The sequence below is a fragment of the Stigmatopora argus genome, chromosome 8 (assembly GCF_051989625.1).
Source record: "Stigmatopora argus isolate UIUO_Sarg chromosome 8, RoL_Sarg_1.0, whole genome shotgun sequence".
In the NCBI taxonomy this organism is placed as follows: domain Eukaryota; kingdom Metazoa; phylum Chordata; class Actinopteri; order Syngnathiformes; family Syngnathidae; genus Stigmatopora; species Stigmatopora argus.
This window is the reverse complement of record NC_135394.1, coordinates 8472136-8491525: the sequence shown is the minus strand read 5'-3', so window position 1 is coordinate 8491525 and position 19390 is coordinate 8472136. Positions and strand designations below refer to the sequence as shown.

General features: G+C 38.5%; 1 protein-coding gene across 4 annotated transcripts in view; it reads right to left on the bottom strand.

Moving 5' to 3' along the window:
• The window catches only part of usp13 (ubiquitin specific peptidase 13), a 28224-nt gene that overhangs the window by 963 nt on the left and 7871 nt on the right, over positions 1-19390 (bottom strand). Inside the window, exons 4-19 of one of the 4 annotated variants that reach the window (XM_077607929.1) lie at positions 18747-18868; positions 17289-17431; positions 16947-17131; positions 15860-15957; positions 15588-15778; positions 14801-14872; positions 13651-13756; positions 11971-12096; positions 11509-11662; positions 10879-11053; positions 10724-10812; positions 10137-10259; positions 6783-6806; positions 6348-6491; positions 1944-2116; positions 155-347 (exon numbers count right to left, since the gene is read on the bottom strand). In XM_077607929.1, the coding sequence (XP_077464055.1) occupies positions 155-347; positions 1944-2116; positions 6348-6491; positions 6783-6806; positions 10137-10259; positions 10724-10812; positions 10879-11053; positions 11509-11662; positions 11971-12096; positions 13651-13756; positions 14801-14872; positions 15588-15778; positions 15860-15957; positions 16947-17131; positions 17289-17431; positions 18747-18868 (2118 nt within the window). The remainder of the gene's footprint in view (positions 1-154; positions 348-1943; positions 2117-6347; positions 6492-6782; positions 6807-10136; positions 10260-10723; positions 10813-10878; positions 11054-11508; positions 11663-11970; positions 12097-13650; positions 13757-14800; positions 14873-15587; positions 15779-15859; positions 15958-16946; positions 17132-17288; positions 17432-18746; positions 18869-19390) is intronic. The other 3 variants (XM_077607930.1, XM_077607931.1, XM_077607932.1) reach the window with 3 other exon arrangements.

Here is a 19390-nt window from a genome sequence, read left to right as displayed (position 1 = left end):
GGCCTACCGAGTTGGTTTAGTGTGCACACAACAGCTAGATTTAGCCCAGGGTTTCCTTTCAAATAATCATTTTACTAAGTGACTTTCAAATGTCCTTTAGAAGTCATTGCCTTCATGCAAATGAAAAACGGACCAAAACAAGTCATTTACTCACGTCCCGGTCCGTCTTTGACGCGCGGTCCGCCGGTGGTACCCCTCTCTGGGGACAATGTGGAGTCACTGTGCGAGTTGGCATTGGACAAAGCATTATCGTTGGGCTCTGTGTCAGCCATATTGGAGAGGGCGTCACTATCTTCCTCTTCAGGATGGGTGAAGATCCAGTCGAGAGCTCTCTCCAGGTTATTGTTCTTTAAGAATAAAGCACAAAAAGGCATTTAAAATACACTGCAGCATTTGTCCATCTCCTCTCCTCTTGAGGAGAGGTCGTGGCAATGCATTTAATGACTGATGCATCGCAGAGACGTGGACTACAATCGTTCTTGAATGACACAAGCTTCCAATAATAAACTGTATTAAGTAAAGTATTTAAAAAAAAAATGTATATGTATGTAGTATCAAATCATTTATGTATCATTACAGCCATACTTTTATACTCTACACCACAGGTGTCAAAGTGCCGGCCCGGGGGCCAAATCTGGCCCGCCGCATCATTTTGTGCGGCCCGAGAAAGTAAATCATGAGTTTCTATTTTAGGATCAAATTCAAATGATGATAGATGTACATTACATTTCCTGATTTTCCCCTTTTTAAAATCAATCATTGCAATTTTTTAATCCAATATTTTTTCTTTTGTGTTTTTAGTTCAAAAAACATTTTGTAAAATCTAAAAATAAATATACAAATATTTTCCGGTTTCCACTTTAAAATATATATTTTGTTTCCATTTGAAATTAAAAAAACATGATTAAAAGACATTTTCCATTACTAAGAAAAAAAGCTCAAATAAACAGTTTTAGATTTATAAAAACGGACTATTTAGGGCTTTTGATACAGTTCTTTTAATCCAATTAAAAAAATATATAAAATCTAGATATTAGATCTAAAATGGTCCCGCCCACATGAAATGGCATTGACGTTAATGCGGCCCGCGAACCAACCCGAGTTTGACACCCCTGCTCTACACTATAACTGTAATACTACGGAATGGAAATGCATGCATTAAAGCACGGGTGTCCAAACAGGTCCTCAAGGGCCACAGTGGGGGCAGGTTTTCATTTCAACCCAAAGGAGACAATACATTTTCACCAATCAGTTGTCTTAAAAGTTTAATCAATTGATTGCCGCCAGGTGCTGCTGGTTTCAGAAGAAACCTCATTGGTTAAACTGGATCAGTTGCAACAAAAACCTGCACCCACAGTGACCCTTTTTAGAATGGTTTGGAAAGCCTTGCATTAGAGGATTCAACGTAAAAGAGCTCATAAAACACGATATATTCAGTGTTTGTGTTTTATGTAGGGCCAGTGAGATTAAACTTGACTCAGAGGTGGGAACTAGGCCCAAGAGCCATAAATGACTCAGAAGACCACTGGATACGGCCTACCAGTTCATTCAAAAATAATTTATAAAAAGTATTACTCACACAGATGCCAAAAAAACCCAACAAAAATGTCAATCGACAAGCTACCATGACAAATTTACAAGTTGGAAGCACAAATGCAATGAATAACCCATTCCATAAAAACATGAAGATGATCTTGGAGAAAAAACAATAAAAGGGCCTCCTCTTAAACATAGAATGAAAATATGAATCCCCATTTGATAGTGCTTAGGCTTTTAGGGTTGTGGTTAGCTGGACGTTTATTTACGCCCCCAAGAGGTCCTCAGACAATAATCAGGCAAAAATAGAAAGACTGAGTGGGACACAAATATGTGTTTCTTGCTTTGGAAATCATTAGAGGGTGCAACGTGAGTCCATTCGTGAAGAAAGAGTGTGTGCGACTGACCGTGGCTTTAAGCGCCTGGATTGTGTGAGTCCTGGGGAAGCCCATTGATGTGAGGATGGAGATGCTTTCTTCAGGGGGTGAGTTGTCAAGGGGAGTGGCGCCCATGGGGTTGTCTATACTGAGAGAAGGGCCCGGATCCAACATGGATGGCAGCAGAAGGGGCTCTGCAAAGTCTGGAGACAGTGAGAAATATGAGACAATTAAAAATCTAAAATGTATTTTTTTTAATAATTATATACATTTTCAATAAAAGAAACTGACTAATGCCCAAAGTTTGTTGGGATTGACTCCAGCACCCCGGTACACGGTCGATTGGTCGCCGATCTTTTGGTCGCCCGGAAGGTAAGTGATAATTACCATTTAAATCGCTGCTCAAATTCCCTAAATACAAACTGCGAATTACCATTTAGTCATACTTAATGCCCTATTAATTATTAGGCTAAAGAAAAGCTCCAAATTTCCCGGACTTTTATTGTTTTTTGTTGGAGAACTTGTTAAGGCCCTGACGGACGTACCTTCCTAGGGGGACAACTCATGTACATACAAACTCTTATACACTCACACGTCGGCTCAGTGAAACTGCACATGGCCATTGCTGGCTTTTATTGATACGTAGACCGTGTTGTTTTACCTTGTTTTGTCGCCAGTCTTTTGGTCGTCGGTCTTTTGGTCGCCGGTCTTTTGGTCGCCCGTTGTCGCGGTCAGGGCGACCAAAAGACCGCGACCAAAAGACCGGCGACCAAAAGACCGGCGACCAATCGACCGGACATGAGCACCCCTGCAATCCTTGCAAGGACAAGTGGCCCGGAAAATCCATTAATGAATGAGTACTTAATTGTATAAAAGTATACAACAATGAGAGAGAATGTAAAGTTTGTGTTGAATTTAAACTAATGGATACAACCATTAACTTACGTATGTTCATATTCAATGCGTGAAGAGCACAATATAATTATCTCCGTTTTAAATGCTTTGCCATAATCTTTTGTCTTATCTAAGCAATTATACGTCCTTTGAGGGGAAGGTTAATTATTTGTGGATTTTTGCTGTAGCAAGGATTGACCATAAAATATGTGATGAATTGTGACTCTTAAATCTATGCACTGCTGTATGCTTTATAGCTACATTGTATTTTAAAAAGGAATAAAGAGGATAAATTCCTGCATAGAGCAGATAGACAAGTATAAATGTGTGTCACAAAAAAATGCAATATAGTAGGGTGTGACAAGTAAGCGTTGATAAATAGGGGAAGTACTTTTAGTAATTATGTACAGTATACATTCACAAACTTGTAAATAAAGCATCCTTAAACGTGAGAAATGAAATATTTACTCATTTATGTGGCGTCTCTGCACTTCTGTGAGACTAAAATGAAAGTGAAGTGGCCCTTCAGCAAGGACACTGCGACTGTAATTACAGATGGCCGTAAACAGCCTTCATTAATCTCTCTACCATAAAAGAAAAAGGCAAACTCCTTATCTCCCAGCTAAATGCCTTTATCTCCTCTTTTTGTGCAATTTCGATTGCCACTCAAAGTGTTGTCACACCGCCAGTAAACTAAAGAGCTGAATAAATAAACGCCACGTTTGCAAGAGGACTTAAATGGCTGTTAAACTGCTTGTTTCCACTTAGCTTCGAATGGGGGGTCTTTTCCCTTAATGAGCATATCTCTGACCATTAATGACAGTATGTATATTAAAGACAACAGTAGCAATACATCACTTGGTCACAAGTAACAAGGTAAAAAGAAATAAAGCTCAACAAAGCACATTATGTCATGCTTCGTATCTAAGGTTATGATTAGGGCTTTACATATACTTTGTCAATATACACTTATATCATGATAAAATAAAAAATTAAATTAAAAAAACTCCAGGGATCGATAGATATTGGCTCATGCTGCATGTCTACAAAAAATAAAGAAAATTGGTTTATGAATGGCACAGAGTGAGACTTCCAAATGAGTGTCCACAAGGATAACAACAACCTAAATGGCGACTTAACAGGCCTCCAGCGTGTAAAAATTAATTATCACACGAATATATATCAAACGAAAAGGTTAAATGATTTATATGACTTCCATTTCCATGAATACTTGTTATATAATGTTGCAGTTGGATTTATTTTGGGTACTATTATAAATGTGCTTGAAATATTAATCATTATATGTGGTTGCAGCGACAAACTTATGTATAATTGTTACCGAAGGATACTTCCCCCTGCAGCTGGCTCCGAGGACGTTAAATTGTTTTGCCCTGGATCCGAGGACTGTTGACTTGGATTAAAACCTCGACCCTTCACACAGCCGCAAGTTCGCAATGAAGATCTGTGAAGGACTCTTAAATTGTTTTGACTTGGATTCCGGAGCAGATGGCGATATCGAATCAAACCTCCGAAAATACTCGCAATTGTTTTAAAATAGTGCTGCTCGGTTTACCTGATATGCAATTGTTGGTCCGCAGTTGTTTTTTTACCTTAATTGTGTTATTCGGGTTAACGCTTATGCAATTGTTTTGAATAAGATAACCTTAATTGTTTTGATTCTAATGCAACTAAATGGACAGGAGAGGATGTCTTTCTTTAGAATGATCTGTGACGAGGACGAGTCAGGATTGATTCTCACTTGCAAGATAACGCTGGATTATGTGCTCCGATGTCTTTCTTATATTAAAGTATATCTATTAATGAACCTGTCACAGTTTTGTATAAATAATCAGCAACTGACCTTCCTACTTGGTGGACATACATTGTCTTTAATGAAGTCCTTTTGATGAGATCATTTTGTCAACTCTATGATACAATGAAAATTTCCTCAATGTCTAGAGTTTCTTAAACCTGCAAATAACACTCCATAAGATTTTAGACCAATTACAATCACATCTTTTCACCGTAACACAGCCCATTCTGCATTGTTTTCCTTGAGCCTTAATAGCAACGGCTGCTCACATTTCCATGTACTCTTGAGGCCTTTTACCATGCACCGAGGGTAATAAAAGTGACGCAAGTTAAAGCCTCGCTGGAACATCACGGCTACCAAGTGCTGACATTCTTGATGGTGTTGTCACAGACACATATGCCCCTTTAAACGACCGCAGTACACAAAAGCTGTCCTGATCTAGCGAAAATTTTACTCTTCCCTCACTTTGAATTACCTTTGAGTTTAAAAGGCCCCACATCAATAAACGTGCCTTGTCTCGGCGTGTTACTTCCTCACGCCTGCATCATTAAGGAGGACGAGGAAGAGGAGGAGGTGGAAGAGGTGACATCGTTGCTGCTTGAATGCTTTGCCAGAATTGTGGCAACACTTTTTATTGTCAGAAAAAGAGCAACTCTGACATGTGTAAAAACTTTAAATAATATTATAGGTGACCTCAGGAGTTGTTTCATTTGAATTCAAATGAGTCCAATGCGAGCATCACTGTTTGGCAGTCCAAAAAAGTCTGGTATTTATGCATTTTTGTAAACCAGTGATGCTTCAAAAATGTTGGATTTTACCTTTTTTTTTACTAATTCAAACATTAGAATTCATTCATGTAAAATGCATAAAAAAAGAACCAAGTTAACCTAACTAAATCAGGAGGTATATTAAGATAATCACTTCATTTAGAGTGTATTCACACCTGCACGGATTAGCCTGGACTAAATCCAAAAAGGTTTTGGTGCGCAGCTTTTACGCTGTGTGAATAATAAGTAGCAAACTCTGGTGGAGAGCTAGTCCTAAACCTGTATTTAGGTCCAGAACAAAAAAGCAATCTTGGGTGAAATAGTCATACAAGAATAAAATGGTTACTTTTTTGTGTCTCTTTGATTTCTGTTGATAAAACTGTGATGAAAATGACTTTATATTGCAAATATAGGTAGGTGGCAAAGATTTAAATTAGAAGATTTTAAGATGGGTGGCCCGGTGGTTAGCGCATCGGCCTCACAACTCTGGGGTCCTGGGTTCAAATTCGGGTCATGTCCATCTGTGTGGAGTTTGCATGTTCTCCCCCGGACCTGCGTGGGTTTCCTCCGGGAACTCCGGTTTCCTCCCACATTCCAAAAACATGCATGGTAGGCTAATTGGACACTCTAAATTGCCCCTAGGTATGAGTGTGAGTGTGCATGGTTGTCTGTCTCCTTGTGCCTTGCGATTGGCTGGCCACCGATTCAGGGTGTCCCCCACGTCTGGCCCAAAGTCAGCTGAGATAGTCTCCAGCACCCCCCGCGACCCTAATGGGGATAAAGCGGTTCAGAAAATGAGATGAGATTTTCAGATGGTGGTGTGCCTTGAGATTTATGCACTGCAAAAAGTGTGCCACAGCTAAAAGTGGTTGTGAAACACTGTGATAAAGACCTAAATGCCTAGGATCACTGGGAGCGTAAACGTGTAGTTTGAATGAGTGCAATCTACTATTTCCCTACCTGGCTCTTCCATGTGGGCTATGATCCAGTTGAAGGCCATCTCAGGGCCCATGTTGCCAGTGTAGTAGACGGCCTTCCTGCAGGCCTCGAGCGGGAAGCCCATCTCTGCCAGCTGCATTACTGCTGCCTCATCTATTTCTGGAGCTAAGGGACACAACGGAGAGCCAGCATCAATAACTTAAAACACACATACACAGTTGCTCGTTCACATGTGCTGGCGTCATAGCAACCACCCTCTCCCGCTCTCTCTTTGGGCCTCATTAAGCAAAGAGACCGGAAGACAATAAGCCCTGGGGATGTTTCTTCATTGCACGATGATCTATCATGGAGTGTGTACGCAAACAAGAAAGTGTTGTGCACCTGCTCAGGCATGCATGCTCACTACTTTGGCTCAATGTGTCATCGTGTTAATGAGAGAAGAGGCTATATACTCACAGTCTAAGGAGCTCATGGAGTTATCTAGAACAGAGGAGAAAGAGATGAATCACACACTGCTTACATACGTGTGTGCGCATGATTGCCTTTGTGTATCAAGTGATTACAAAAACATGGATAGAATAAATGAATGGGAATGAAATCCTGCACACCCTTATTGCTAATATCGCAATGGAATTGACCAGTTCCCTTTGAATCCTGAAATTGCTTTGCAAAGCCATGGAAATTGTGAAGTTTCCCAAAAGTTGTAAAAATTGGAAATAAAGCAGGATTCTAAAATAAACAAAAAAAGAAAGGAAAACCTGCCAAAGAAAACAGGAGGTCCCTTACAAAGCGGTTCATCATTCATTCAGTCATGCTCATGAGGATGCTGGAGCCTATCCCAGTTATTTTTCAGGAGGCAAGCAGTTGCCAGCCAATTGCAGAGCACGTACAGACAAACAACCTTTCACACTCACAATGACACGAGTGGAGAATTTACAGAGTTCAAGCCCTTTTACCTGCGGGAAAACAGACGCAGGAACGGGCAGGACATGCTAACACCAGATAGTAAAACATGTCTTATGGCCTTATTTGTGAGGGAGAAGACTGGGCAGACTCTACAATGGAAAGCATTGTCACCTCAAGGGACCTACTGCAGTCACGTGAAAACAGAAGCGTGACTTTGAGATACTAATACAAGTTTGCAATTACTCATTTTTAAGCACAAGCTCACTGTCCATCTTATGAGCACTGAGAGACAACCTTTCCCCCAAAAGTGCTCACTTTCTAGCCAAAATGAGGTCTGACGTTCGTGAAATTCTCAGTTTAGGTTTCAGAAAAAGTGAGTTGCAGTTTTGCTTAGGTTATTGTATTCTGCTTTGGCCCTGTTATTTTAGTAAAAGAAGTCACTTTAATCATGTTTTGTCAACAGTTTCAAGCACATAAGGGGAAATTTAGGGCATTGATGCAGTTTTTTTGTTGAGTGTTTTTCAAGTTTTTTGAAAGATAGTTCACCTGACTGCTAAATTTAAGTGGTCATTACCAAGCAGAAATGTGTATGAAGCAGTTTATGCAGGCAAACATTTGTGCTCAATGAGGCACAGAAGTCTTGTAGAGCAGGAACGACAGTAGGGTCAACATGATTAATCACTGCTTATGTCGGCCTGAGGACAATGAGGCGGGTTTCATTTGCAGCAAGCACAACTCATCATACAATCAGAGATTAAATAACTCCACAAAAGTGTGGAAAAGGAACACTTTGTTTTCCCTAACCTCTTTTAATCCTGCTGCTAAAAATGCAATATAGTTGTGGGAAGAGAAAAAAAGCTCCAATAACGTTAAGCATCTCTTTGAATGGATTTTTTAAAATGAACTTTGGAAGCCTCATTATGAATTTCAGAAATGATAGTGAATACTGACTTTTTAAAATATTATGCTATACCTGTTTTTAAAATGTAAACATACTATAATAATTGTGCTCTGGGTGCTTTTGTGATTCTTTTGTTGAATAAATGGCTGATCAGAGCATCAGCGAATGTGGCTACCATTTTAAGGGTAAATATGTAACTTTGATGGGGAAAAAAGACGACTACCTATTGTAAATTTAAAGAAAAGAATAATACGAAAAAAAACAGTGCATCCTTTGATTGGGGGGAAAAAAGAAGTTCAAAATCGAATGCAATCCAGGTATTTGATGCAGTGGTCCTTTTATATAGTATATACATCTGCTGCTGTCAGAGACCGATAAGCAACTGCATAAGCATGGGCATGTCACATCGAGTCACTTTTAAAGGTACACATGGAGCTGGAGATAGCAGGCAATGTACTGGTGTTCAGCCATGAATCATGGCAAAAAGGCAAACTTCTGTCTGTAATATCAGTGCAAGTGGAGCACATGACTTTGCACATAGAAGTCGGGATGCTGTGTGTTTGCACGGCTCCTTTTTTGAGAAAGTGTTCAGCAATGGAGACCATTTCGAACTGACTGTCCTATCTAAAATATTTATATAGATACTGATCAGTAGATGTAGCTGAACTTTTCAAGCGACTCGAGGAACAGCGTTTATTAAAATCACCAGCCGTGGAACGCATTGGTGGCGACTTTGTAGTCAAACTGGAATCAGACAGTGTGCAAATATATCGCCCACTGAATCTGATTATATAGCAATGATACCTTCTAGCTGAATGTTACGAGTAGTGTGAAAACATAATACAGCCTCCAGTGGAACAACCTCAGCCATTTTTTTTTTAGAAAAATAAATGTTTTTACATTTCAACCAAGCCCTGTGTTCATCATGTGAAATATCTAATGATGCCGTGTTACTGCAGTAAATACAGCAGATTAATTACTTATTGATCCCTTGGTTTTGAAAGTAATCAAGTTAGATTTCAAGTTGCTTTATTACAGAAGGCTTCTCAAGGTACTACTCAAGTGTGTTTGTTTATGGAATCTAACTTTGGGTGTCTACCCAACTCCTGCCCATAACTGGGGGTGATTAAATAATTACGGAATTTACTGGTGCCCGTGTTCCCTGTAGGATAGGAGTTGGCCAGTAGAGGGCATGTGCACATAGCCTGTACTGTGCTGTAGTATGAATTGTATACACTCATTTTTGTTAATTTTCTCAATAATCTGTTGGTGCATTAACAGGCTGCCATTGGCAATAGATGTGCAATCTGTTTGGACAGAAAGATTTGGAAGCAATAATACCCTTCTCAGTCCTGCCTGAAAGGTAAGCATTATTTTCCCCAATTTTTAAACATACTTAGTAAGCAGGTTAAGTATCATAGTTTCTCTTTTTCAGAGTAGCTGGCTCAACAGACACCTTGGATATATGTTCACATAAATAATTCGTTTGTTGTTAAATGTGACACTTAATGGGACAGATCTAAACATGTGTACAAACGCAATCAAAATGTATCGGGTATTTTTTTCTTAATACTGCCTATATACATTAGTGTACGTCATGCAAAAGAGATGCATGACTCCAAAACATGTATCTGACTGAAAAGAACATAAGCAATTGTCAGGGAAAACAATGCCCTTTGTGATACTAAAATAATCCATAGGAGTAAAAAAGCAAACGCAGCAAAACACCCCCGAGTTGTCATGAGTGCTATTTTGTTTTTGAGTATTCACGCACAAAATGTAAAATAGCTAGCGCCTTTGAACATTGCAGCTTGTGGCCATTCTAATACGAAACAAAATGTGCACTTTCTGATCTGAAATGACGTGATGTGTCAAAAACAAAAGTTTACCACTTGAAAATGGTTGGTTCTTGTGCTTGTGTCTTTTGTTTTTGTATTTTTCTAAAGAAAAATACTTCAGCAATCTGGAGCAAGGAATCTAAAAATGTAGTTTTGTGCAAATACCTCTCGTGTCTTCAGGTAACACAATAGGTGGCATGAGGTCAGGGAGCTCTTCTTCGCCTGATTGGAGCCCTGTGGCACGCAGACGGCTCAGATCCAGGAAATCTGGAACATCTATCCCCAAATCTGCACACAAACCCAATGGAGACAGTTTTATTTAAATATTAAAGGATCGCTTTTTGGGATTGTGTCAACACGGGGGAAACCTATTTAATATATATTATATATACAAATAGCCCTTCGTTCATTTTCTACAGTGCTTGTCCTCATTTGTTACAGATGACTATATAGAGGAATGGGTTTTTTTTTATTTATTTATTTTTAATATAAAATATTCAATGACCACAGAATGTCTGCTCTGGGTAAAAGCTAGGATCTTAGATTAATAAATAAATACAGGGTAAATAACTCGTTATTACAAATAATGGGATATTTTTGCATTATAAAGCAGTGCATTATTTATAATGGCTCACTGCTGCTCTCTGTTGGACATTTTATAACATCAATAAAAGCAAATGCATTGGGTTTCAGCTTCTTGGTCACAAATAAAGGAGGACCAAAGAAGAATGCAAACAAAAGGAAGCAGTGACCTAGTTTCTTTGGCACCCAGTCCACTCCAAAAGTGAATTTCTTGATTTGCACCACCAGATATTCTGGAAACGAGGCGAAACGGCACGTTCTGAGGAGCAAGAAGATGACAAATTGAAGCAGACTAAATTGAGGATTTAGTATGCCGGTAACTTACTTGACTCCGGCCGACTTGGCTTGCAGGGCTGAACTCCAGAAGTCTGGCACATTCTGGGGTTCAGTAAAGGCCTGCAGGCAGGCAGTGAAAGGGATGCGAGCCCTCACCGGCTCTGGGGGAGCTCTCATGTTCTCCTCAGCTTCCCTGCGCTTGACTTCATATGCCATAAGCTCCTCTGGAAGGCGAAAAGAACAAACTCAAATGAGCAGACTTCGTTAAATTCCATTTGAAAAAAAAACATGTTTCTTTGCGGTGTTCAGGCGCTCGCTTTTAGGAGGAAAAACTATTGTTTGGGGCTAACTTGTTATTAAGAAAAACTAGCAGAAACAATGGGCATCTTACCTGAATGAAAGAAATCTAAAAATATTTAAATTTGTTGACATCAGATTAGATTAGTTGAGAAGATTTAATTAAAAAAGTTTACACTTTAATGATACATTTTCTCAGTTTAAACCTTTGACCAGTTATCTACATTGTATTCTGAATTACTATTTGGATTGGATTCGGTTCTTATTCACAATTTGTGTAGTGTCCCAACATGTTGGGCACCCAGTATGTATTCTCAAGGTCCTACTGTAGGTCGGTAATTCTCGTCCCTACAGATCATGACTTGAACACAATTTCCTTCACCTCGATTGGTTGCAGCCTCTATGGGGGCTGGCATCTGGATGCAGTAGTCCACCCGCTGAGTATATCGAACCCGGCGTGTCTGGCAACATTGAACTCGCTCCTCCACCAGGAAGCGGAAAGCATCACTCGGATTCTCTGAGCTCGTACTGTTCCTCTACAAAGATATACAGAAGATGGTGAGGGATAGAATGTATATGGATGTAATGAAGTTAACATATTTGTGTAGTGTGTAAAACTACCATGAAGAACTAAATCTAATTTAATTCAATCACACCTGTTAATTTTGAAATCTGAGTGGTTCATATTAATATTGAAATTATTTTCCACTTGGATCTCGTTTCCTCCGTCATTTAAAATGCACGCAAATGAGGACTGTTAAAGACTTGAAATTTTCCATGCGTGTGTCAGCATAAGAGCATTTTAGCAAAGTTTCTAGGTGGGTAAGTTCAGCACCAACTTCACCTCCACCAAGTTGATCATATGCAGGAAGAACTCTTGTGCATCTTGTTGCCTGTTGGAGGAAAACTCCGGATGTGCTCGACTGACCAGAGACTTCAGCATCCGAGGGGAGATGCCTTTCTGTTGGTGCTGGAAAAAAAATGAAAATTAGCATTAAATGCAGTAACTTATAGCCTATCTGCAAAACCTAATTGGTTCCTCTCGGTGGAATAATAACTATTATTACATAAGCAGAAACCAAATATTGGATGTAGGAATTTAATTATTGAAAATTGGCAATCAGTTTTTTCCCCATTAACAGCAGAAGCACTAACTAGAGTCATGTTTACATGTTATGGAATCTATTTGTGGGATTGATGCAAACTGTTCGAAAAGGTAAATGATAATTTTACATTTGAATAGGCAATGGTAACTGCAACAATCCTTCCCCATTCCATCTCAACCAGCTGTCATTATGTGTCTGTCCAGACCTGATCTATACCATCACAAGTGGAGGATGACCCCGATGCTGAGCCATCAATTACAGAGGCTGGTGAGGCTTACAGCAAATTCATATCCTGGCTCATTGGCTTCCATAATACGATAATGGTTTTTCACATCCTCACAGCTGAGAAGAATGTCTTCGGCAAGATAACCAATTATTTTAGTGTGCAAAAGTAGTCATGGTTTTAAAAGACACATACCATTTATTCCCCAAAGAAATGTAATTATTTCCTAATGGAGTCAGTAACCTTTTTGGAGTTACTAATAAAACTTTCCCACAGCATATTACTTGCTCAACTCCCCTTTGTATGCTGCAATTAATCATCCACATCAAAACATTAAACATAATAACATAGGGAACGGCAAGAAAACAGTTTAACTTAATTATGTCAATTTTTCCCAACTAAAGTCCATCGCATACTTAAATTATTATCGTTTAAAATGTGGAACAAAATACTGCTGTAATTTGTTCCACATTTTAAATGAGAATTTTCCTCCAATACATGAGAATTGTATTAAGACTCACAAAGCATATCTAATCTATGATGTTTACATCTATGAACATTTTGAGTTTAGATTAACTAAAAAACAACAACTCAAAAACACAATTTTATGTGCCGTATTTTCCAGTCTATAACTGACACTATTTTTCATAGTTTGCCTGTGTTTTAGGCTAAAGTTATCAAAAAACTGTTAATATGTTTCATCAACAGATACTTATGACTGTTGTTCCGTATTTTCCTATTACTGTAATGTATAATGTTTATTTCCAGTGCAACTGATATATATTTTTACACCTTTTATGGTGCATTTTTTGGCGAGTGCGACTTAAAGTCTGAAAAATATGGTGCCATAACTGTGAGGAAGGAATGATGGAATCCATACCACGGTACTGACAACAAACCAAAATAATAACTAGAGTAATGATATTAAAGCAGCAGTGCAAGTGGAACTATAACAGCTGCTTTCACAAGCGCTGTACACTGCAAATGTGGCGCTTCAGCCAACAGTTATTTTCAGACCATGAGAAAGATGCTCCAAGCACATTCTAAAAAGCATGGATTGGTTTGTTTCCCTTAGCCACTGCGAGACACTCACCCAAAAATACATTATGCAGCATGTCAAGAATCAGTTTGTTTGTTTGATTGTTTGTTTGTTGGATTGCGTGGGCTACGGGGGCAGTTGTGGAGCTGAACATACCCAGTTTAATACCTTGTATTCTTCTTTCATCACCTGTTCAATGAGCTCAGATTTCATAGGCGGTTTGGAGTGCTGGCCTGAGAGAAGTCCATGGCCCACTTTAGCCCTATTGGATAAAACAAAGTTAAAAATAGGACAGACTATATTACTCTTTGTTCTATATTTACATGACGTCTTTACTTCACAGATAATCAGTTCATTTTAAGAACTTTTTTTAAACAATATTAACATAACATTAGTGTCCTTCCCTTTAGTCGATTTTTCTGGCGAGTTTAATGAGCCTGACACTGTATATCTTTACAATGTGCAGTATGCGTTGCTTCCAGAGCATAAATAAATGCGCTCTTGTCCTACGTTTCCTTGTCTTTTTGGATGCATTATTGTGTTATTTTAATTACTGATTACCAATGAATGTATTATGACAGAATAGCATATTTATTACGCTTATCTATTTATTTACTTATTTATTACCTATTTATTTATGTCTAAAATGTCTATTCCTGTATCTGTATTCTCACCCTCTTGCTACTGCGACAGTGAATTTCCTGAATACAGGATAAACAACGTTATCTAATCTAATGTAATCTAATATCCTAAAGTAAATCAACAGATCTACAGCGGCAAATTATTCAGTGTCATGTCAGTTATTTTGATGAAAACAATTGTAAAATTGTTTACAAAAACAAAGTATTTCATTAATTTATCTATGCTAGTTGACAAACAGTTACTGATTACATTAACTTCCACTGCTTAGTACTAAATGTCGAATCTGCCCAGGTATCCACATTTGGCATTATTTTTGTTCAAATAGCTTCTAATGTAAAATATGCGAAAAACTAATTTATGTTACACTCTTTGGTTGACATCCATCACAGCCTGATCATCCTAAAAAGGTTTCCCTCACATTTGTGGTTCCTTCTCAAAATGTTTTATTTTTCTTTCTTCATTGCCTATTGGGAGATTTAAATCAAAGGATGTGACTCAACTCAGCTCAGCTCGCAGATTCAGAGTCACACTATTATACTGGTTTTATAGGCATGCTGTAGAAAAGCCTTCTGACTAAATCATTTATTAATGTACATGTTAATCGCATAAATCATCTCAGTAGTTTGCTCATAAATGTACATTGTGCAGTGCTAAAGTAACTCACATTTGTGTGGCAAAGTCCTGTGTGGGGTCAAGGGGTGAATAGTCAAATATCTTCTGAAGGTTCCCAACATACCTACAGATTCAAATATATGTTATAAACTGTACAGAGAGATTTTTATTTAAAATATATATAGCAGTTAACCAGTTCTAATTGTCTGATATGCACAATCTCAACCAAGATGTGGCATGACGACACCTTGATTTGTTTACATAACAGGTAGCAAGCAGTGTATTACACTGAATTTAAAATGCACAAAGTGAGCTCATTTCAAGAAAATGACACTCAGAAAAAACAAACTAATACAGGTAAAGACAAAAAAAATGTAAATAAGTGTTTATGGCTTTGTTTGTTTGTCTGTCATATTTGTGGCAGTGTGGAATGTTTTTGCAGGTTGCATCTCTTTATGTACAATTTAATTTAATGAATACATTACTATTTTAAAGGTGTTTCATTCTTATTCAAAAACATTATAAACTGTTTCAGGGTGTTATTCTTTATGGGGTAGGGGTGTACTGAAGTAGATTATAGCCTTTTTTAATTCATTACAAGCTTGGAGATGATAAAAGCTCACAACATGAATTAAACTCAACTAAAGCACCACTATGCTGTCTTTCAGGTCTGTCCAGTTTACTTTAACATACTCCTAATTCGTTTTTTTCATACTGATTATAAACTTGTGGCATGGATGTTAAAATGTTACTCAAAAATTTACATGTTAAAATCAGAGAATCCACAGTAATAACACATAAAACAAGTTTTTGGAGCAAGCCATTTTGTTAGTACTCACATCCTTTGGAATTCTGGGATGCTGAAGAGGACCTGCATGACTGTGCTGAGGTAGCAGCTATTGCCGAGGTTTTTGATGCCCGTGTAACCGGAACCGTACACCGCCTTCAGTTTCATGCCCGACTCTTGGATAACCTCCCACTCGCTGACCCGTGGCCGGGCATTGTTATCTGTGTGGTGACCGTTCTCTGTCTGATGGGGCAGTGGAGGTACACCTTTCAGTACTTTTTAAAATGTGGACAAATTGTGTATATCAGTGGTATGTTGACTTACTTTTTTCTGCATTTGTAGCATGTCTATACCAAAGTGGAACAGGTGATCTGATATGTGGGGGTCCAACACTGCTTCTTCTTCTTCAAATGAGTAGACATCTGAAACCAGCAATTATATCATGGAATTTTCAAAATCGTAGAATTCAGACTTGGACCAAGATTTTTGATCACATGGTTTAATTAATTGTCACCCTTCTAGACTAGTGTCAGCCTACAGAACAAAGAAATATATTTTTCAGGTATGAAATGAGCTTTAGTAACAACCAACTCACTTTCTTTTCCTCAAAAATGGAACATAGTTACATTTAATCTACCGAATTTGTAGTTGTAAACATTTTCTGTATCTGTATGATCTTCCTAATTTTTGTTTTAATCTTGTCTGTACAATTAATAAAATGTTTTATAATGTATTAAAAGAGATGACCAATGATAATACATTGTTTATTTTCTTTTTTCAACCAAATATTTTGAAATAAATGGTGACATAAACATTACAGATCCATTTTTGGAATTGAAACTCTTTTTTAAATTTCTACTTGGATCTACAGCACTAGTGGATTGAATGTTAATCAGACTGCCTCTATATGGAGGAATTTTGTCCCTAAAATTTGACACACAAAGGGAACTAGTCAAACCTGTGGTAACAACTTACCAACAACAAACTTTTCATTTTCTGTGCCGCTTTCTGGAATCTGTTCCAGCTAACTATGAGCCCTGAACTAGTTTCCAGCCAATCGCAAAGCACGTAAGAGAAATAACCTTTCACCTCACAAGCACACCTCTGGAAAGTTTAGTGTTCAAACAGCCTACCATTGATTTTTTTGCAGAGGTGAGATTAAGACGGAGCACCCGGAGAAAAGCACTGAAGGTGTGTGAAAGGCAAAGGAAGTTTGGACCTTTAAATTTCAACTCAATTTACTTTGTGCACACCTAAATGTTTTAGTTGGGTTAGGGGTCACTCTCTTATTTAAAAAGAAAACCTTAGTCAGGTGCTCTACTGAATTAATAATGTTAGGTTGATGAGTTTTCCAAGTAAACAAAATAAAATGGCGGACTAGACACTGCTCAATATGTCAGAGGAATCACACCTGCTCCATCTGGGGTGATGGTGTCCAGTTTGACAGCCAGTGGGTGTTTGGTCTCTTTGTAGTGGTCCAGAGCGTGGCCGTTTCCACCGCTGCCATCAAAGAACCACTTCCCACAGAGCATGGCGCCATCTGTCAGGTTAAGCCACAGGTTCTCTCTCATCTCGCACTTCTGACACTTCCAGCCACTTTCAGGAGGAAAAACAGTGACGTCAATGATGTGTAGTATTTTTTTGTTTCTTTTAATCATCATTTTAGCCGCTGCGATTGTAATCAAACAGAAAGGTATGTCATCAACAATTCAAGAAAGTCGATGATGGTCGAATTAGTTGGTGATTGTCCAACCTAGGGGGGACTCTAACTCCATTGTCCAGCTGTCTTAGGCTTCTCGCATGTCTGGATACTTGGATCTCCTCTTCCCAAGATTCAGGCTCCTGCTTCTTGTAGGCTGAAGGCGCGTTGAGCACGGCATCGCAGGCAATGGTTACCTAGATGGGCCATAGGCAAACATGAAGCTAAAGATTACAAATGTGTTCCTCAAAAAGACATTTGGGTTCTGTGGCAAAAGCAAAACATGCAAGTGTTACACACAGCATAGGCTAAGATGTGGTAAATGATACTCCATTGTTATAACACTGACAAAACATGGATCAGGAACCAAAACATGCCACACATTCAAATAAAAGGAAATCCGAATGAATCCATTGACAGTGTATGTGATAAACCAAACTAGGCCTCTCCATCAGAATCGCCTGCACAATTTAATGCCTTTAATACAAGAGCAATCAAAAAGATCCCTTCGCAAAGACATTGTCATGTTTGGTTAGGGTTTTGGGGGTTGGGTGTGTTTCCTTGTGTGTCCTCTCTGTGTGATTGAATATGAGGTTCACTGCTGTGTCTTTTCTGGCTGTCCTTCCCTTGTTTGACCCAGGTTCGTTATTATCATCAACCCCTGTCTGTGTATTTAAACCCTGTGTTTGAGTGCATCGGCGGGCAAGTATTTTCCGTCTTCTGTTATGTTTCGCCTTGGCTGCGGAACAGGGTGGATCACAGGAGCAGGAAGCAGGCAACAAAAAGTGAAAGACCTTAAGCTTTAAACTGATTTACCTCAAAAGTGTAAAAAACAAAACCTCACAAATCCAAAACTGGGAAAAATTAGTACCAAAAAAGTACCAAACTGAACGGGAAGCACACCAATGAAAAGGCGACATAACCATACTACTTGCCCACCAACGCCAACAACCCCGGGTTTTAAACACAGACAGGGGTTGATGACAATAACGAAAACCTGGCTCACACAAGGGAAGAAAGCCAGAAAAGACCCAGCAGGTGAAACTCATAGAATCACACGGACAGGACACACAAGAAAAAAAAAACATCCACCAAAACCCCAACAAAACGTGACAGACGGGAGTAGTTTACACCATTTTCTATGTATTAATATGCATTAACATTCTCTTGTAACCTTATAAACATACTGTTATGTCCGTTTCATGTAGTGTAGTTACAGTAATATACAATAATAAACCGACTGTAAATAAGGTTGGATTCAAATAGATCTAAAAGAGAATTATTTTTGCTACAGCTCTTGAACTGGATGCAGATGCATAAGGCAAGTGTACGGATTGTTGTTGCCAGTAATAGTTTTTGCAATTGGAAGGAATGCACTCAGTGGTTCTCCCTACTCATATTTTTGTTACGCAAGCAGAGTGCATTTTAGAGTGACAACTAATTTTGAGAGGGGAAAAAGTGATATCCACTCACTTCTGATGACATGCATGAAAACACACCAAACTCACTGACCAGAGCTGGTAACTCCTCAATATTTGGTAAGGGGATCTCGAAGTGGTCTGGAAATATAACAAGCTTGGCCTCGTCCTCATACTCATAGTCCTCACCGTTAAAATCACGGTTTAGCTCTAAATCTTCAAAGGAGGAAGAAAACCTTAGTCAATCTGCTGCGGATACTACTTACATTGATCGCTTTAATTTCACTTTTTTAGACATTCTAAACAGTATAAAAAAAATAAAAGTTTAATTCCTTCAAAATAACAACATTTTTTCTTAGTGTTCTTTTTTATTATACATAGTGGCTGGTGTTTCAAGGATGTCTCAATAATAACATCCCAAACAGAACCTTTTATAGGAAAAGAAAAGTAACTTTAAAGTGTCTAGACCTCAGGGTATAAGGCAGAAAAAAATTGTGTGATGTTATTATGGCTCCATATTGTCTTTTTTGTGATATTTTTAAGCCGTGACTGCAAAAAGGTTTTTTATTTTATTGAGCTCAATTTGTAACCTTGAAAATGAGAATCCCATAAACTGAGGACCTTCTGTAGTATGACACTACACAGGAGTTGGTTAATAGAGAGATTTCATTGAGCAGCCCAAAGTTATGTAATGGCTCATCACATAGCCGACAGCATCATGGAAACTTCTCAGAGGGA